General features: G+C 40.8%; 2 protein-coding genes across 2 annotated transcripts in view; both read right to left on the bottom strand.

Annotated features, from left to right (window-relative positions):
• Positions 1 to 21,726, bottom strand: part of Hdac9 (histone deacetylase 9) — a 675,889-nt gene that overhangs the window by 3,157 nt on the left and 651,006 nt on the right. The window lies entirely within an intron of this gene.
• LOC129689268 (signal recognition particle 14 kDa protein-like) lies at positions 11,332 to 11,774 on the bottom strand. Its single transcript, XM_055624394.1, is given in 2 exon segments — positions 11,332 to 11,591; positions 11,594 to 11,774. Coding segments are annotated over 2 exon segments (330 nt in total). The 3' UTR covers positions 11,332 to 11,442.

Here is a 21,726-nt window from a genome sequence, read left to right as displayed (position 1 = left end):
GGAAGGAAGGAAGGAAGGAAGGAAGGAAGGAAGGAAGGAAGGAAGGAAGGAAGGAAGGAAGGAAACAATAATGTTGAGATCATGTAGAGTGAGTCTGCTAAGTGCCCAGGGTTGGTATAGGCAACGAACATGGCACTGAAAACAATAGGTCATAATTTCTGGCCCCTGGAGTTCTTCTTACAGTCTGATGAGTTAAATGTAGGTCAACACATCGAATGTATGTAAGACAGAATCGTATTTTTATTAAGATTAAAGTATTTTTGGTTACTATTGAGCTGTGGCATACTTTAAAACAATGGTTCTCAATCAGTGTGTCATGACCCCTTTGGAGGTTCAAATGATGATTTCACAGGTTTCACCTAAGACCACCCAAAACCACAGATATTTTCAACACTAGCAAAATTACAGTTATGAAGTAGCAACAAAAATAATGTTATGGTTTGGGGGGGTTATTACAGCATTAAGGACTGTATTAAAGTGTTGCAGCATTAGGAAGACCCAATAACCTAAAGACTTTTCTATCAGCCAACTACACAACTCTGAAGACTCCCATGCCAGGCAAAAGTACACCCTGTCATACCATCGGACCTTTGCAGTATCCCCCACAACGCGCTGCTTCCCCACATCCTGTGCTTCACAGATTCTACTCTCTTCCACTTCCACCTTTATTTTTCTTTGTTATTTTCCTCTCCCAACAACTTAACACACGTATAAAGCCCTCTGAAATGTTTTATGTAAGCAGGGCTGGTGTTACGCGTTTTAGAGAGCTACGACAATATAACAATCATAATTAAGACTAAAATAAGAACTTCAGCAAAGGACAAACATTCTGAAAATACTCTCAGTTTAAATTAAAATCCCAAACATATCACGCAGATAAGTGAGAAAGACAGCAAGAAAGAAAATCCACACACAGAGTTGCACACACATGCAACTTAACTGCCGCAGAAAACTCAGTTTTTTGGAGGAGTTCACACATATTTTCTATACTTTAAAAGATGTGTGTCTGCACCTGGTATATACTCACTTATAAGTGGATATTAGACATATAATGTAGGATAAACATACTAAAATCTGTACACCTAAAGAAGCTAAGCAAGAAGAGGACCCTGGGTCAGATGCTCAATCTTCATTCAGAAAGGCAAACAAGATAGATACGTGAAGAGGGAGAAAAAAGGAACAGAACAGGGCCTACCACAGAGGGTCTCTGAAAGACTCTACCCAGCAGGATATCAAAGCAGATGCTAAGACTCATAGCCAAAATTTTGCAGAGTTCAGGGAATGTTATGAAAGAAGGGGAGGATAGAAAGATTTGGAGGGGACAGGAGCTCCACAAAAAGAACAACAGAACCAAGAAATCTGGGCCCAGGGATCTTTTCTGAGACTGATATTCCACCCAAGGACCATGCATGGAGATAGCCTAGAACCCATGCACAGATGTAGCCCATGGCAGCTCAGTCTCCAAGTGGGTACCCTAGTAAGGGGAACAAGGGCTGTCTCTGACATGAACTCATTGGCTGGCTCTTTGATCACCTTCCCCTGAGGTGGGGGGGCAGCCTTACCAGGCCACAGAGGAAGACAATGCAGCCAGTCCTGTTGAGATCTGATAGGCTAGGGTCAGATGGAAGGTGGGGAGGACCTCCTTTATCAGTGGACTTGAGGAGGGGCATAGGAGGAAAAGAGGGAGGGAGGGTGAGATTGGGAGGGGATGAGAGGATACAAAATGAATAAATTGTAATAAATAAAAAAAGAAAAAAGAAAACATAACAATATAATATAATTGTAATTGAGTAGAATTTATTTTCCTACATGTACTTTAGTGACCAATATGTATTGTTATTTTTCTCAGTTTTAAATGTTATTATGCTTATAAAATAAAGAAATTAAAAACATCAAAAAAAGATGTGTGTCTCTGGATGTGTCCTTGTTCATGTCTGTGTTTGTGTCTGTGTGTCAGTGTGTGTGTGTGTCTGTGTGTGTGTGTCTCTGTGTCCGTGTGTGTGTGTGTATCTGTGTGTCTGTGTGTCCGTGTGAAGGTCAAGACAACTTGCACGAGCCTGTTTTCTTCATGTTGTGGTATTGAACTCTTACCAGGCTTGGCCAGGAGGGACTCCCAATCCATCCTGCTGTTCCTCTTGCACATCTCCTACTATAGTCCATTACCCAGATCTACCTCATTTTATTGCCTCCTTTTATACCTTCTCATTGTTAACTTTACAATAGGGCACAAACTCTTCCTTAGCCAATAAAGATCATTTAGATTACTGTACTGCATTTTTTAAAAAGAATAATGAAAGCAGAAAATGGGGTACTGACTGGATCTGTGTGTGAAGAAAAAGTAGTTGAGTAATGGAGATAGGGTTTGAGCTTTTAGAAATGAAGTTCTAGAAATGAATATAAGCCTATGCTTCTACTATGCACATTCCTGCATGGCACACTTAAAAACCATTAAAATGGTAAATTTTACTCTCAACATAAGGAAGTCAAAATCATAACAGTTTTATTCATAATAGCCCAGTACTGGAAGCAAGCCAAGTACCAATCCACAGGTAAGTGGATAAACAAATTAGGATATGTTAATATACTTGAGCTAATGAGCAATTACAAATGGGCAGAATAATGATTGTCAGAGACACAGACAGATGTCAAATGTATTATTCTTAGTGGAGTGAGAGAAGCCAGATTACCAACCAGTATGTAACATATAATTCCATTTAAATGAGATTTAAGAATAAGAAAAATGAATGGATGGTGTTAGAAGGCGGTTATGCCTCTGGTGGCACTGGCTGGGAAAGAAGATCAAGCCTTCGTAGAGTGATGAACATATTCTCCATCGGTCTTGCTGTAAATGCTGTAAGTGAGAGTGGTACAGGTGATGATATCACCATGTGTTCAAATTATAGCTTGAAGGTAAATTTCAGTTAAAACTAATTCTTAATTTTTTTAATTTTATTTTTTTCTCATCAGTTACATTTTATTAACTCTGTATCCCAGCCTTATCCTGCTCCCTCATTCCCTCCCAATCCCACCCTCCTTCCCTCATCTCCATCGTGCCCCTTTCCAAGTCCACTGATGGGGGGGACCTCCTCCCCATTCATCCGATCCCGTTTTATCAGGTATCTTCAGGACTGGCTGCAAAGCCCTCCTCTGTGGCCTAACAGGACTGCTCCTCCCTTGGGGGGTGGGGAGGTCAAAGAGCCAGTCATTGAGTTCTTGTTAGAAATAGTCCTTTTTCCCCTCACTATGGGAAACCAATTGGTTGCTGAGCTACCACAGGCTACATCTGAGCAGAGGTTCTAGGTTATATCCATACATGGTCCTTGGTTGAATGTCAGTCTCAGAAAAGACCCTGTGCCCAGATATATTTGGTCCTTGTGGAGCTCCTATTCTTTCCCCATCATACTAACTCCCCTTCTTTACTATGAATCCCTGTACTCTGCCGAAGGTTTGGTCATGAGTCTTTGTATCTGCTTTGAAAACACTGCTAGTTAGAGTCTTTCAGATGCGCTCAGTAGACTCCTGTCATACGTTCAATGCACATCCCATATGTCTTTCTAAACGAGGATTGATCATCTTACCCCATGTCCGCTCTCTTGATTATCTTTTTTTAGGTGTATAGATTTTATTATGTTTGTCATATCTTATAGGTCCATATAAGTGAGTATATACCGTGTTTGTCTTTCTCCTTCTGGGATATTTCACTCAGAATTATCTTTTCTAGATCCCACCATTTGCCTGCAAATTTCATGATTTCCTCCTTTTTGATTGCTGAGTAGTAATCCATTGTGTAAAAATACCACAATTTCTGTACCCATTTCTCCGTTGATGGACATCTGGGTTGTTTCCAGGTTCTGGCTATTACAAATAAAGCTGCTATAGACATGGTTGAGCAAGAATCCCTTTTGTGTATTTGAGCAAAGTTTGGGTATATACCTAGCAGTGGTATAGCTGGGTCTTGAGGAAGCACTATTCCTAATTGTCTGAGAAAGCGCCAGATAGATTTCCAGAGTGGTTGTACAAGTTTACATTCCCACCAGTAGTGGAGGAGGGTTCCCCTTTCTCCACAACTTCTCCAGCATGTGTTGTCACTTGAGTTTTTCATCTTGGCCATTCTGATGGGTGTAAGGTGAAAACTCAGGGTCGTTTTGATTTGCATTTCCCTGATGGCTAATGAGGTTGAACATTTCTTTAAGTGTTTCTCTGCCATTCGATATTCCTCTGTTGAGAATTCTCTGTTTAGCTCTGTTCCCCATTTTTTAATTGGATTACTTGCTTTGCTGCTTTTCAGCTTCTTTAGTTCTTTGTATATACTGGATATTAGTCCTCTGTCAGATAAAGGGTTAGTGAAGATTCTTTCCCAATCTGTAGGCAGTCGTTTTGTTTCGATGACGGTGTCCTTTGCTTTACAGAAGCTTTTCAGTTTCCTGAGGTCCCATTTATTGATTGTTGCTCTTAGAGACTGTGCTGTTGGTGTTCTGTTCAGGAAGTTGTCTCCTGTGCCAATGAGTTCTAGGCTGTTCCCCATTTTTTCTTCTAACAGATTTAGAGTATCTGGTTTTATGTTGAGGTCTTTGATCCACTTGGACTTTAGTTTTGTGCAGGGTGATAACTATGGATTTATTTTCAGTTTTTCTACATGTAGACATCCAGTTGGACCTGCACCATTTGTTGAAGATGCTGTCTTTTTTCCATTGAATGGTTTTGGCTTCTTTGTCAAAAATCGAGTATTCATAGGTGTGTGGGTTTATTTCTGGGTCTTCTATGCAGTTCCATTGATCCTCCTTTCTGTTTTTATGCCAATACCATGCAGTTTTTATTACTATTGCTCTGTAGTACTACTTGAGATCGGGGATGGCGATACCTCCAGATGATCTGTTGTTGTACAGGATTGTTTTAGAGATTCTGGGTTTTTTGTTTCTCCATATGAAGCTGAGAATCTTTTTTTCAAGGTCTGTAAAGAATTGAGTTGGTATTTTGATGGGAATTTCATTGAATCTGTAGATTGCTTTGTCAGGATGGCCATTTTCACAATGTTAATCCTACCAATCCATGAGCACGGGAGATCTTTCCAGCTTCTGATATCTTCTTCATTTTCTTTCTTCAGAGACTTGAAGTTTTTCTCAAACTGGTCTTTCACTTGCTTGGTTAGGGTCACCCCAAGGTACTTTATGTTATTAGTGGCTATTGTGAAGGGTGTTGTTTCCCTAATTTCTTTCTCAGCCCTTTTGTCTTTGGTATACAGGAGAGCTTCTGATTTTTTTTTTGAGGTGATTTTGTATCCTGTCACTTTGCTGAAGGTGTTTATCAGCTGGAGAAGTTCTCTGATTGAATTTTTGGGGTCACTCATATATACTATCATATCATCTGTAAATAGTGACACTTTGAGCTCTTCCTTTCTGATTTGTATACCCTTGATCTCCTTTAGTTGTCTATTGCTCTGGCTAGGACTTCAAGTACTATGTTGAAGAGGTATGGAGAGAGTGGGCAGCCTTGTCTTGTCCCTGATTTCAGTGGGATTGATTTAAGTTTCTCTCCATTGAGTTTGATGTTGGCTATAGGCTTGCTGTATATTGCCTTTACTATGTTTAGATATGTGCCTTGTATCCCTGATCTCTCCAAGACTTTAAACATAAATGGGTATTTGGACTTTGTCAATTGCTTTTTCAGCATCTAAGGAGATGTGGTTTTTCTCCTTCAGTTTGTTTATGTGGTGGATCACATTGATGGATTTCCGCATGTTGAACCACCCTCGCATGCCTGGGATGAAGCCTTCTTGGTCATGGTGGATGATATCTTTGATGTGTTCTTGGATTCGGTTTGCAAGTATTTTATTGAGTATTTTTGCGTTAATGTTCATAAGAGAAATAGGTCTGAAGTTTTCTTTTTTTGTTGGGTCTTTGTGTGGTTTAGGTATCAGGGTTACTGTTGCTTCATAGAATGAGTTTGGTAATGTACCTTCTGTTTCTATTTTGTGGAATAGTTTGAGGAGAATTGGTGTTAGTGCTTCTTTGAAGGTCTGGTAGAATTCTGCGCTGAAACCATCTGGCCCAGGCCTTTTTTTGGAGGGGAGACTGTGAATGACTGCTTCAATTTCCTTGGGGGATATAGGGCTAGTCAGTCTTTCTACCTGATCTTGACTTAATGTTGGAAGATGGAATCTATCAAGAAAATTGTCCATTTCATTTAGGTTTTCAAAGTTTGTGGTATATAGGCTTTTGTAGTATGACCTAATGATTGTTTGAATTTCCTCAGTGTCTGTAGTTATGTCACCCTTTTAATTTCTGATTTTGCTGATTTGGATAGATTCTCTCTGCTTTTTAGTTAGTTTGGCTAAGGGTTTGTCTATCTTGTTGATTTTCTCAAAGAACCAGCTTTTTGTTTCATTGATTCTTTGAATAGTTTTATTTGTTTCTAATGGATTGATTTCAGCCCTGAGTTTGATTATTTCCAGCCTTCTGCTCCTCTTGGGTGTATCTGCTTCTTTTTTTTTCTAGGGTTTTCAGTTGGGCCATTAAGTTGTTTGTATGTGATATTACGAATTTCTTCTTGCAGGCACTTAGTGCTATAAATTTTCCTCTGAGTACTGCTTTCAATGTGTCCCATAAATTTGGGTATGTTGTGCCTTCATTTTCATTGAATTCTAGGAAGTTGTTAATTTCTTTCTTTATTTCTTCCTTAACCCAGCTGTCACTGAGTAACAAGTTGTTCAGTTTCCATGTGCATGTCGGCTTTTTGTTATTTCTGTTGTTGTTGAGGTCCAGCTTTAGTCCATGGTGGTCAGATAAAATACAAGGGATTATTTCAATCTATTTCAATTTTTATATCTGTTGAGGCTTGCTTTATGACCAACTATATGGTCTATTTTGGAGAAGGTTCCATGCGGTGCTGAAAAGAAGGTATACTCTTTTGAGTTTGGATGAAAAGATCTGTAGACGTCTATTAGGTCCATTTGATTTAGGGACTCTGTAAGTGTTTTTATTTCCCTATTTGTTTTCTGTCTAGTTGATCTGTCCCTTGGTGAGAGTGGAGTGTTGAAGTCTCCCACTATTAAGGTATTAGGATCAATGTGTGATTTAAGCTTTAATATTGTTTCATTTATGAATGTAGGTGCTCTTGTATTTGGGGCATAGGTATTCAAAATTGTGATGTCCTCTTGGTGGATTTTTCCTTTAATGAGAATATAGTGGCCCTCCTTATCTGCTTTGATTAACTTGGGTTGAATGTCTATTTTATTAGACATTAGGATGGCTACTCCAGCTTGTTTTCTGGAACCATTTGCTTGAAAAACATTTTTCCAGCCCTTTACTCTGAGGTAGTGTTTATCTTTGTTGCATAGGTGTGTTTCTTGGATGCAACAGAATTTTGGATCCTGTTTCCGCAACCATTCTGTTAGTCTGTGTCTTTTTATTGGGGATTTGAGTCCGTTGATGTTGATAGATACTAGTGACCAACTATTGTTACTTACTTTTGATGTGGGGTTGGTGGTGTCACTGAGTTTCATTGCTTGTATTCTTTTGATTTTTTTGTTGTGTAGTTATCTATTTCCTCTGTTTCCTTAGATGTAGTTGTTTTCTTTGGTTTAGAGTTTCCCTTCTAGTAACTTCTGTAGAGCTGGGTTACTATGTAGATATTGTTTAAATTTGGTTTTGTCTTGGAATATCTTGAATTCTCCGTCTATGTTGATTGAAAGTTTTGCTGGGTATAGTAGTCTGGGTTGGAATCTGTGGTCCCTTAAGGACTGTATGATTTCTGTCCAGGCCCTTCTGGCTTTCATAGTTTCTGTTGAGAAATCTGGTGTGATTCTGATGGGTCTACCTTCATATGTTACTTGGCCTTTTTCCCTTGCTGCTTTTAGAATTTTTTCTTGTTCTGTAGGTTCAGTGTTTTGACTATGATGTGACATGAAGAATTTCTTTTCTGGTCTAGTCTACTTGGTGTTCTGTAGGCCTCTTGTATGTTTATGGCCATCTCCTTCTTTAAGTTGGGAAAGTTTTCTTCTATAATTTTCTTGAAAATATTTTTCGGACCTTTGAGCCTTATGTCTTCTTTTTCTTCTACTCCTATTATTCTTAGATTTTGTCTTTTCATGGTGTCCTTGATTTCTTGGATGTTTTGTGTTTGGAACTTTTCTGATTTTATTTTTTCTTTGAGAGATGTGTCAATTTCCGCAAGTGTGTCTTCGGCTCCTGAGATTCTTTCTTCCATCTCTTGTATTCTGTTGGTGATGCTTACCTTTGTAGTTCCCGATCTTTTCTCTATGTTCTTCAGCTCCTGGTTTTTCTCTATTTATGTTTTCTTTATTGATTCTAATTCTGTTTTCATGTTTTGCACCATTTCCTTCATCTGTTTGAATGTGGAGTCCTGCTTTTCAATGACAGCTTCTATTTTTTGTCCGTTTCCTCTCTATGTATCACTAATTGTGCCTCTACTTCTTTGGGTATAATTGCCTGTATTTCTATGAGAGCTTTGTTTATTTCTTCTTTATTTGCCTTCATTTGTGTGGACATTTCTTTGAGAGCTTTGTTCATTTCTTCTTTGTTTGCCTCAATTTTCATGGTCATTTCTCTGAAAGCTTGATTTGCTTCCTCTTGGTTCATCTCAATTTCTTTGGCTATTTCTCCGAGGGCTTTGTTCATTTCATCTTTATGGGCCTCTAATAGCTGGAGAAACATAGTTTTGAGGTCGTTTTCTTGTATATCTAGTGAATTGAAATGTCCATTCTTTTGTGGGTTTGCTGGTGAGGTCATTGTGTCCTGATTTTTGTTGGGAGTGTTCTTACGTCTGCCTCTAGCCATCTGGTTATTTATTTTTTATTTTTATTTTTTTTTTTCGTGATTTTCTTTTTTTTTTTTTTAATTTTATTTTTCTTTTTAGTTACATTTTGTTAACTCTGTGTCCCAGCTGTATCCCGCTCCCTCATTCCCTCCCCAACCCCACACTCCCTCCCTGGTCTCCTCCCTGCCCCTTTCCAAGTCCCCTGATAGGGGAGGACCTCCTCCCCTTTCATCTGACCCTGTTTTATCAGGTATCTTCAGGGCTGGCTGCAAAGTCCTCCTCTGTGGCCTAACAGACTGCTCCTCCCCTGGGGTGGGGGTCAAACAGCCTGCCCTTGAGATCCTATTAGAAATAGTCCATCTGGTTATTTATAACCCTCACTGTTTGTTCCTCGAGTTTGTAGTTTGGGCTATGATAGTCTCTGTTTTCTGGACTGTTTTTTTCAGGAAGATGAGAGAGGTTCACTGCTTTGGGAGTGTGCATTGTGGTTTCAGTTTTGCCTAAGTAAGGAATTTGACACTGGCACTATTCGCATGCGCTTTTAGCGGGCGCAGTGTGCATGCGTGGATTCTCTGACTATTTCAGTGGCCTTCCACTATTATGCAGTTCTGTCTGAGATCTGGGGATTGTTTGCCTGGATTACACTGGTGGACCCACAAGGCAGAAGTTTCAACGTTGGGGTCGCTATCCCAAGAATCCCTATGATGCCCACACTAGGGGTGTGGGTGGCAGGGATCTCGTCTGGTTGCTTCTGTAGAGAGGCCCTGGGTCTGGGGCAAACTCTCCCTAGAAGGCTCACTCAATCTCTTGCAGGACCAGTTGGAATGCACAGGGGTTCCCCTTGCTCTCTACTCTCTGATTTGGTCCTGCTGCGGTAAATGCGCGGGTAGGCTAACAGTCAGCTCTGTGACACTGTGGCCGCAGGACTCCGTGTCCACCTTTCCTGTGTGCTGCCTCTCTGTCCTTTCCCTCTGCCAGGAGGGGTTATGTTGACTTGTGCCCCGGGGTAGCATGGGAAAGAGTTAGGTTGAGTGTTCTCAATCCCAGATCCCGGGGCCCAGATCTCTCTGCCAGAAGCAGCCTGGTGGAAGAAACTATGTTAGCTGATCCCTAGAGAGTACCAGGTAGGGTTGTGTGTCCTCAGATCCATAGCTTGGGTTTCTCTGCCAGGGGCCACTGGGTGAGCTGGAGAGGGAGTGCTGTGTCTTATGGCAGGCTGCCTCTCTGTCCTTCCCCTCTGACCTTCCCCTCTGCTAGGGCAAGCTTTTGGCGGTGCTATCAGGGGAGTGCCAGAAGTGCTTCTCAGTCCCGATCCTGAGCTGGGGTTTCTCTGCCAGGGGTCAGGGGGCCGCTAGTGATGGAACTAGGTGCTAGACCTTATTGCGCTGGACCCAGGAGAGTCTCAGGATGTGTAGAATGACCACAGTCCCAGATCCCGAACTGAAATTTGTTTGCTAGGAGCAGCCAGCAGCACTGTGGTCCCGGCACTGTGAAGCTGCTTTTCACCTCTTTATCCTTCTGCTCCACCGCAGCGGGGTTATGGCGGCGTTTGGGGGAGTGCCCGAAAGGATTGGGTTTTCTCAGCCCCGATCTCGGGTTGGGGTATAGACAATGTGGTCTGTGGCAGATTCTGTTGGGCACCTCCTGCCTCCTCCGAAGAGGGAGTAGGGATTTTGAGCTGGGCGAGCAGCTGCTATCCGCCCGCGGCGGGAGCTCAGTTGTGCTGGCGGCAGGTACCAGCTGTGGTCAGAGAGACCTTCCAGGGAAAGACTAGGTGACCCGTGACCAGTCTGGCAACTTTCCTTCCCCATGGGGTTTTCTTGCAACTGGGGCTCCCAGCCTTAGGCCCCCTTGTGCCCACCAATCAGCCTGGGAAAGTGATCATGACAAGCAGGCTTGCGGCACCAGCCTGGAGACCCAAAGCCCGCGTTAGCCGGGTTCTCTTCTGGGTTCTGGCTGGGCAGCCGAGAGTGGACCCGACCGCTTCCCACGCCGTAGGAGCCTCCCCTCACCTGGGAAACATGATCGATCACTGTTGTTTTAGGGCCCAGAGTTCAGTCTCCTGGTCGCTGCACAGAGAGTGTTGTCCCACTTCTCAGACACAGTGTTATCCCAGTGCCGCCATCTTGGCCCCACCCAGAAAGGCCTAATTGTTAGTTTTTAAAATGGCTGAAGTCACCAGGTTCTCCCTGCATCTACCAGCCCCTACCTGTTAGAGTGCCCTCCTGGCTGGCATACCGAGCCTCCTACCCTAAACTTCACTGGCCCTTGGGCTGTACTTTCTTTTTTTTTGTGAGATAATATAACTTTTAATAAAACAGTCAGATTTCTATTACAGTAATCTCAAAGACAAGGCAAGTAACTGAGTAACTATCATTCTAGAGTCAGTAGTTACTGTTGTAAATATGTAGGCAAAGAAGCAGCCAGTGTGGTTGGGCTTAATGATGCACTGCTCTTCAGGATGACTAGACGTAAAGGCTGGAACCTAAGAACATCCAGCCATACAATGCAGACTTAAAGTAGCTTCTTACCACAACTCCCTAAGACCATCCAAACTCTTCTCTCTTAAAGGACCCTTACATGAAAACAGGTACATACAGGAGGTGCCAAAAGCAGCACACAAAGGAAAACTGCACTTCTGTGGCTCGTTGGTAACGGCCATGGCTGTCACTGTGCTGGTTTGGTCTTCTTGCTCTTGTTCTTCTTGTCCCTCTTCTTCATCCCATCCATGTTAGCTCTCAGTAGATTTGAATAGGCCATCTGAAACTTATTCACTTCTTTGGAACTCACCACAGTGCTGATCTTCCTTTTCCCATTGTGGCTCATAACAGACACTTGTTTTCTGAGGGCACAGGGCCCTCCACAGAACTCTTCCGTGGAGTGGGTTTGGTGCGACCATCATACTTCTTCAGGGTGATGAACACGCTGCCCGACGACCTGCACTTCTGGAAGAGCTGGGTCAGCTCCGTCAGGAACTGCTCGCTCTCGATCAACACCATTCCATTCTCTGCAGGTCCCAACTCTGTTGTCAGAAGCTGCAAGCCGGGCTATGCTTTCTTTCTCTGATCTGAAGTGGAAATTTCTGGTTTCTTTGAAGACTGGATTTTGTCATGTGATGTTTCGCTGCAATCTAGGCATGTGATGTTTTGCCTAGGTTGGATTGTGAGAGGGATCGTGATATTTTTTGTTGTGACCCCTCACATGCAGGGGCATGACTTTGGCCAGCTGAAAACATCTGTGGGTGGACTCTGAGGAGAGGAAATATTTAGAGGCCTATGGACAGAGACATCGCTTTTTGGATCGATTTAGCTGTGCTGATATTCATACTTTGACACATGGTTTCACATAGAGAAATGTCCCAGAGAGCTTCTCCAGGAAATCAAACTGAGTCTTTCGGCTTTTGCTGCTTCATGTTGACCATTGGACTGGACTGCTGGTTCCATGACAACTGGGTTTGGTAATCCCCTAATGACCCATCAACCCCAATCAACAGGAAGTAGACAAAGGAGGACTACAGCTCTTTTACCTACTAATCCCCTACCTAAGGTTGCAGAGGGGGTTGGAAAAAAAGTAAAGGTGCTTAAGAACCCTGAATAAAGTAGGTTTGGTAGAAAATCTAAGCCTACACAGAGCTGTCTTTCAGTATATATTTCAGCCATTTTACTTACCTATTGTCTTTTTCTTCTACTCTCTTTTGGGCTCCTGGCCGATGCACCTGTTACCCACTCTCCCTTTTTCTTTCCCCCCACTCCTCTCCTCACATGGCTCAGGGTCATGTCAACTCTGGACTCTCCCAGATGTCACTGTCACTGGCTATGCTTTCCCATTTATCCACAATAAACTTTTTCCTTCACCATACCTAAAAACAGTCATCTCCTTTCCTTTTTTATTTATTTATTTTTCATTTACTAAATAAGCAACGTTGTTGTTAGAACCTAAAGCAGAGTTCAAAGAGAACAAAGTGTTAGGAGTTAGGCATGAGCTTCAGGGAGGGTAAACTTACACAAGGAAGTCATCTTTACGGTATGGAGATGGAAGGCTCTGAAGGGTTTCAGCAAAGCATGACAGAGTTTGCTCTTACATTTTTTAATAGCTCCTTGGTTACTGCATAGAAGAAGATTAGAAAGGAGACATGAGAATGAAAGTAGTACTAGAAATATTTGTATGAGAAATTAAGGTAGGTTGGAATGTATACTCTTAGTACAAGTGTAGAAAAAAACAACAACCCTGAGTTCTTGCCTCTCTCTTGAATGTCACTCATGTAAGCTCTTAATCACAGAAATTCTTGATCAATTTAAGTCATAACTGGGATCACTGAAGAATTGTCAAGAAGATTTGAACTACTACTTGCTCTCAAGACAAAGCCATGAGCCAAGGAAACTAGGCAGCCCCTAGAAGCAAGAAAGAGGGAATCAATTCTTTGCTGGAGCATCTGAAAAGGAAGGAAACTTACTGACAGAGGCTAAAAGTGTGATGACAGCACCAGAATTAGACCTCCAGAATCGTCATCTTATTTTAAGTGATTAATTTTTTAACAGTTTGTTTTTAATAGAAGCAGTAGAAGACTGCAAAGTAACTTGGTGTACTTGGCTTTGAGCACTTCCTTAGACATGTAGAAAAAACCAAATGTGTTTAAAGAACGGATGAATTAGATGCTTTTCCTGCTCATTTTTCACATTGGAGGACATCCTGTTATTACCTGCATTACTTCCATCCCCCCCGTTCCACTAAATATGGCTCTTGAATTTCTCAAATACAATTCTCCATTCACAAAGAGAATTTTATATAGCACTCCCTATTATGTTTTCTTAGCTAAACCATATTTATAATTTGAGACTAAAAAAGACGTGGGCTAGTCAACATGTTTTTAAAATGGGGATTGTCAATTCATACCAAGAAAAAAATAAAAACTATACATTTGAATAAATACAATATTTATTTCCTTTGATGTCATAGCAAATAGAGGGACAAGTATCAATCTGGCACCAGTACAAAATGCTTTACTATTTTAAGAGTAATTTGTTTTCCAAATTACTCATTTATTTATTCAGGAAATATCATGTAAGTAATATTTGTATACTTTTGATGTGTGTTAGCTAACCAAAAATTAGGTAATAAAGTCAACTTACTACTAGTTGTTATGCATTGTTGCTCTCCTGTTTTTAATCAAGAATACTAGAATGAACAGATGTCTAGGTATTGTCTCTGTATTCTTATAGGTCATGGATCATGAACAACTTATTAGGTGAAGAACATGCAAATAGAAGAAGATTAAAAATGAAAGGGATAGTCAAATGCGACCTTTGTTGGGAGTTTCCTATGTCTCAGGTATTGCGCTAAGTTTTGCACATCTGTTCTTTAATCTCGAGATCATAGACTCAGCTGTGCACCCCAGAGCCAAGCCTTTCCCTTCCTTTAGCTGTGAGGACCAGAACAAAGGAGGAAGGGATGCAACACCAAGCTCATGCTGCATCTGTCTCCTCAGGCTTCTTTGTTTGTTTCCTGTCAATGAACTAAATGGCATTTTACTTATGAACTGTAGACAGGATGCCACAACACATAAATGTCACTGAATTTATTCCCCAACATATCAGGTCATATTTCATTCCTGTTCCAAGATTGTATTATGTACTAAAAACATAACACAGGAATCCAAGAAGACAAGGGATGGGGGGGGCATGTGTGTAGACTTTTCTTCTTTTCACTAGGAAACTCCTAGGTCTGAGCCATTTCACCCAATGTTAATGTTGGTTGATACTGATAAAAAAAACTAAAAATAAAATGTGTTTTGGAATGTTAACCTGCTTAGATAAACTGATGCTTAAAATAATGTGAAACCAGAGTAAAACTAGAGAGTTTCATAATTTGTGCAATGTCAATTCCTAGAAACCTCAGAGACATACTCCCAATGTCCAGGAAATTTGAACAGGCATGTTTTATGTGTATTAGATATGAACATGCGTTAAACTGACCTACACTTTTATATAAATCAACATATTCAGAAAAACAGCACCAATGTTCTCATCTCCATGGATAAGCTATTCAAGCTAAAGTTCTGGGATATGAGTGAGTTCTCACTTATTGCATTTTATCATCATAAAAAGAAAGCTATTTCACAAACTCTAAGCCTCTGAAACAAGCCTTTCCTGGTGCTTCAAACAAAGAAGCCTAGAACTGTGGCCACGAAAACCACAGGTAGCCAGCCTGCCTCAGCATTATCTACACTCAGTGCCTACCCAGCCTACCCTCAATCATTCCATCCCTCTGTATCACCATATCATGTCACCCCCCAACTCCTACTGAAGACCTCAGATTGAACCAAAGGCCAAAACAGCTGCCAGAACTCCAGCCCCCAACTCAACCACAGGACACTCCTGCCAAAAGACCAGAGAGAAGAAAGAAACCACCGAAAAAAACACCCATCCAACAAAGACAAACTCAGAAATCAGCACCTACACCTATAATTACCCCAAACTCAAATGCCTAGACAGCGGAGTAAGAAGACAATCCACAACAGCCAGAGCAGTATGTCTCCACCAGAGCCCAGCTACCCTAATGCAGCAAGCCCTGAAATATTCCAGCACAGCTGAAGCTTGAGAAACGACCTTAAAATCAACTTTATGAAAATGATAGAGCTCCTTAAAGAGGAAATGTATAAATCCCTTAAAGAAAGCCATGAAAACCCAAACAAACAATTGGAGGAAATGAATAAAAATATTCAAGATCGGAAAATGGAAATAGAAGCAGTAAAGAAAACACAAACTGAAGAAATCCTGGAAATTGAAAAATCTAGGTATGTGAACAAGGCACTGTACAGCGAGCATCACCAACAGAATACAGAGATGGAAGAGAGAATCTCAGGCACTGAAGATAAGATAAAAGAAATACATTGATCAAAGAAAATGGTATATCTAAAAAATAAAATAAAAATCCTGAAGCAAAACATCCAGGAAATCTAGGACACCATGAAAAGACCAAACCTAAGAATAATAGAAGACCCAGAAAATATTTTCAGTCCAATCATGGAAGAAAATTTTCCTAACTTAAAAAAGGACATACCTGCAAAGGTACGAGAAGCTTACAGAACACCAGATAGATTGGACCAGAAAAGAAATTTCTCTTGCCAAAAAATCATCAAAAAATTAACATGCAAAGAAAGAATACTAAAAGCTACAGTTTGGAAAAAAAAAAAAAGGCCAAGTACCATATAATGACAATCCTATTGTAATCCTACCCAACTCTTCGACAGAGACTCTAAAACCCAGAAGGGCCTAGACAATGTTCTATACACTCTAAGAAACCACAGATGCTATTAAACTTAGCAAAACTTTCAATAACCGTAGATGGAAAAAATGAGATATTTCATGATAAAGTCAAATTTAAACAGTATCGATCCACAAATCCAGCCCTAGAAAAGGTACCAGAAGAAAAACTCCAACCCAAGAAGGTTAAAAACACAGGAAATATGTAATCTCATACCAAAATCAAAAGAAGGGAAACACACACACAATACGACCACTACCAATAATAAAATAACAAGAATTAGCCATCACTGGTCATTGACATCTCTTAATATCAATAGACTCAGTTCCCTAATTAAAAGACACAGACTAACAGAATGGCTGCAAAAAACAGGATCCTTCCTTCTGTTGTGTACAAGAAATACACGTCTGAGATTCTTCCATCTCTTGTAGTCTGTTGGTTATGCTTACCTCTGTAGGCCTCTGAAAGGCTCTGCCCTGCAGACTATCAAAGCAGATGTTGAGAGTTATGGCTGAACTTTGGGCAAAAATGCAGGGAATCTTATGAAAGAAGTGGGAAATAATAGTAAGATCTGGAAAGGACAGGAGCTCCACAAAGAGAGCAACAACAGAAACAAAATATTTGAGCACAGGGGTCTTTCCTCAGACTCATACTCCAACCAAGTACCATGCATGGAGATAAACTAGAACCCCTGCACAGATGTAGCCATGGCAGTTCAATGTCCAAGTGGGTTTCATAGTAATGGAAACAGGGAATGCTTCTGACATGAACTGATTGGTCTCTTCTTTGATCACCTCCCTCTGAGTGGGGGGCAGCCTTACCAGGCCACAGAGGAAGACAATGCATCCACTCCTGATGAGACCTACCAGACTAGGATCAAAAGGAAGAAAAAGAAACCCTCCCCTACCAGTGGACTTGGGGAGGGGCATGTGTGAAGGAGGGATAGGAAGGGAGGGATTTGGAGGGGAGGAGGGAGGGAACTAGAGAGGGATACAAAGTAAATAAAGTGTAATTAAAAATAAAATTAAATTAAAAAAAAGAAATACACATCAACATCAAAGATCAACATTACCTCAGAGTGAAGAGTTCAGAAAAGGTTTTCCAGTAAATGGACATAAGAAAGAAACTGGTGTATCCATTCTAACATCTAACAAAATAGACTTCAAAACAAAATTAATCTAAAGATATGCAGAAAAAGACTTCACACTCATCAAAAGAATATTCATCAGGATGATCTCTCAGTTCTTAACATTTATGCCACAAATGCAAGGGCACCCATGTCTGTAAAGAAACACTATTAAAGTTTAAATCACACGTCAATCCTCACACACTGAAAATGAGAGATTTCAATACTCCACTTTCATCAATGGACAGGTCAACCAGACAAAAACTAAGTAGAGAAATATTGACACCAACAGATGCTATGAACCAAATGTATCTAATGGTTAGTTACAGAAAATTTTACCCAAACACAAAAATGTATACATTCTTCTCAGCGTGGAACATTCTTCAAAATTGACCATATACTCAGTCACAAAGCAAGTCTCAACAGATGCAATGAAATAACCCCCTGCCACCTATCAGAGCACTGCAGATTAAAAAAGGATTTAAACAACAGAAACAACAGGAAGCCTACAAACTCATGGAAGTGGAGCAACTCCATCCGTGCTGACCATTGGGTCAAGGCAGAAATCAAAAAAGAAATTAAAAGCTTCCTAGAATTTAATGGAAATGAATGCACAACATATCAAAATTTATGAGACACTATGAAAGTGATAAGAGGAAAGTTCATAGCACTAAGTACCTACATAAAGAAACTAGAAAGTTCTGATACTAGCAACTTATGAGCATAATTGAAAGCTATAGAATAAATTGAAGCAAGCTCAGTCAAGAACAGACAGCAAGAAATAATCAAAATGAGTCCTGAAATCAATAAAATAGAAAAAAATACAAAGAATCAATGAAATAAAAAGACAGTTCTTTGAGAAAACCAACATGATAGACAAACCTTTATCCAAATTAACTAAAATAATGTAGAGAAATAATATCCAAATTAAGAAAATCAGAAACAAAAAGGAAGAAACAATAATAGACATCCAGAAATCCAAGGAACCATTAGGTCACACTTTAAAAACCTATCCTCCACAAAATTAGTTTAACTGGATATCAGCATGTAGAAGAATGCAAACTGATTCATATCTATGACTCTGTAGAAAACTCAAGTCCAATTGGATCAGATGCTTGAATATAAAACCATATAGATACACTGAACATATTAGAAGGAAAAGCAAGGAAGAGCCTTGAACTCATTGGCACAGGAGACAACTTCTTGAACAGAACACTAATATCACAGGCACTAAGAACAACAATCAATAAAGGGACCTCATGAAACTGAAAGCTCCTGTAAGGCAGGACACCATCAATATGACAAAACTGCAGCCTACAGAATGGAAAAAGACTTTTACCAACTCCACATCTGATCCAAAATATATAAAGAACTCAAGAAACTAGATATCAACAACAAAATAATCCAATTAAAATGGGGTACAGATCTAAACAGAATTCTCAATAGAGGAATCTCAAATGGCTGATTATCACTTAAAGAAATATTTAACCTCCTTAGCCATAGGAAAATTAAAATCAAAACTGCTTTAAGATTCTATCTTACACCTCTCAGAATGGCTAAGATAAAATCACAAATGACAACTTACACTGGCAAGGATGTGGAGCAAGGGGAACACTCCTTCATTGCTGATGGGAGTGTAAACTTGTACAGCCACTATGGAAATTAATATGATGGTTCCCCAGAAAATTGGAAATGAATCTAACTCAAAACACAGCAATACCATTCCTGAATTGGTATTCATCCTACTATCCTACCGATTGGTATTCACTCCATCCTACCACAAGGACACTTACTCATCTATGCTCATAGCAGCTTTATTTGTAATAGCCAGAAACTGGAAACAACCTAGACACCCTTCATCTAAAGAACGGATAAAATAAATGTGATACATTTACACAACGGAGTATTACTCAGCTGTTAAAAACAATGACATCATAAAATATGTGGGTGAATGGATGGAACTAGAAAAGATCATCTTGAGGTAACCCAGACCCATAAAGACAAACACACTGTGTACTCACTTATAAGTGAACATTAGCTGTTAAGCAAATGATAATCAGGCTATGATCCACAGGCCCAGAGAGGCTAAGTAACAAGGAGGACTCAAGAAGGCATGGAATGGATCTCCCTGGGAAGAAGAAATTGAATAGATTTTATGCATTCCTGGGGATTGGGTGGAAATGGAAGCAGGAGGGATCAGGCTGGGGGTCGGAGGGAAGGAGGGAGAGAGTCCTGGGGGAGATGACTGGACTTGGTTGCAATGGTGTGTGTGTGCGTGTGTGTGTGTGTGTGTGTGTGTGGCAGAGACTCAGTCAGTGGAAACTCTCTGGAATTTACAAAAGTGACCCTAGCACAGAGTCCTAGTAATGAGGGACATGGAGCCTGAACTTGTCATCTGCTACAACTAGGAAGGATTCCCATCAGTGGCACTGGTACATTCATCCTAAAAAAAGCCTTCAACCTACAACTTGCCCTAGCTTGTGGGAGAGGCCAAACCATTGAGTCCCATGCCATGAGAGAATGTCCAGTCCTGATAATACCTGAATGACAATATAGAACCAAACATGGCTGGCCAAAAAAAAAAAAAAAGTCCATGAAATGACTCCTAATGATGTTCTATATACTTAGAGATGATTGCCTAGTCCACATGTTATCACAGGGGCATCATCCAGCAGTTGGTGGGGACAGATGAAAAGAACCACAGCCAAACACTAAGAAAAGCCAGGGGTGGGGTGGGGGTAAGTTTTGTAGGAGCCAGAGATGGAGGACATCAGAAAAACAAGGCCTAGAGAATAAACTAAGCAGGGTTCATGGGGGTTCAAAAAACAAAGACCCTCCCTGGGTCTGATCTGGATCCATTGTACAGCTATTATGGTAATGTAGCTTGGTGTTCCTGTGGGACTGCCAACAGTGGGAGTGGGCAGGGTGTCTCTGACTCTTTTTGCCTGGTCTTGGGACACTTACCCTCCTACTAGGCTGCCTTGTCCAGCCTCTTTATGAGGGTTTGTGCTTAGTTTCATGGTAACTTGCTAAGCCCTGTTTGGTTGATATCCCTGGGAGACCCACTTTTTTTTTCCTTTTAAAGGGAAAGGAAAAAGGAGTGGATATGGAAGAGAAGAGAGGTGGTGGAGAGTCCTGGGGGGAGTGGAGGGAGGAGAAACTGCAGTTGAGATGCAATGTACGAGTGACAAGAAGAGCCACTTCGTGTTCCCTGTGTGTGCAGGGGCTGTCAGGCTGTCCCAGAGCACAGGCAGCCTTTAGCTGATCATGCAATCACAGAATGTTAAACGCTGCAGCAGAGAAAGTGCAAGTAGCTTTTAAAGGCAGTCCCTAAACAACTTTTAAAGGTGGAAGAGACCTGAAGAGATGCACCAAGTTCTGAAAGAATACAAGTGTCAAGCCACAAAATCACTCTCAGAATTACTGAATTTAACTGAAAGAGACACAAATTTAATGTTTAAATGCAAAAAAAACCCCAAAAAATTAATGTTTAAATGCAAAAAAAAAAAAAAAAAAAAGGATATGAAGGCTTGAAACTACCTCTTTCAAGAGAAAGATTACCAAAAGTAGAAAATTAAATGATTTTCTACCAGCATAAGAGATACGTTCAGATAACTGGACACAAATTCACCCTTCAGTCAACAGCCCAGATTGACATATGGACACCTAACTTTCACTTTTGTTTCCATCTGAAAAAGGAAAATGACTCAGTCAAGAATTCAGGAGCCAATGAGCTCCTGCTCCTAATACTTAATAGCTGGTCATGCTGAAATCACTAGGGGCAGACTGACCTTTCCTCTAGGAGGAAATAGGAGCCTGCTATCAACTTTCTCAAAGTTGAAACACTGAGACACAAACAGCTACACATGCACACCACAGACCTTGCAAGCGTGCTGTCACAGCAAACACGAAACCTGCCTCAAAACAGTCTGCGGGATATGGTCAAGCCTATACTCTCATTTTAATTTGACTCTCTCACAAGGGCACGGCCCAGGCTTTGTTTTCCATGTTCTACTGACCCACCCATCATTCCCTTCCCACTCAAGTCCTTTGCCACCTAAAAATCACACATGACAGCTGTGTGTCTGGGAACAATCCCTTGCATGAGCTCCCACTGGCCAAGCTTTCTCCAGTACTGTGTTTCTCAAGGCCCATAAGTGTGGTCATAAAGATGAAATGGCTGTCACCCCACCCCCATTCAAGAAAATGAACAGAAAATACTTACAATGGTTCTTAGCCAAGAGCGTTTTATCCCTTATTCACTAGTGGTAAGTGAGTCAGATATGAGTTGGCCAAGAAAAGGGCCGCCTTACCCAGAATCTGAGTTTGAAATGAGTCATCTCACTCCAAACACCAATATATCCTCCAAAATATCTGGCAAGAATTTTCTATAAAAAGAATTTGCTTTTGCTCTTTTCCTCAATTTAACTGTGATTTTTTCCCCCCTAATTTTTCAATTTCCTGTGTGACTACAAGATTGCATTCACAACAAAGGCTCAGGGGCCTTGCCCTTATCTTTTCCTGCTGAGCAGGGGGGACAGTGCTGATAGCAATCCTTGGTC

This window comes from Psammomys obesus, unplaced genomic scaffold (assembly GCF_907164565.1).
Source record: "Psammomys obesus unplaced genomic scaffold, mPsaObe1.curated_primary_1811, whole genome shotgun sequence".
In the NCBI taxonomy this organism is placed as follows: Eukaryota; Metazoa; Chordata; class Mammalia; order Rodentia; family Muridae; genus Psammomys; species Psammomys obesus.
Note: the sequence above shows the minus strand (reverse complement) of the source record. Positions and strands in the feature narration are given on the sequence as shown.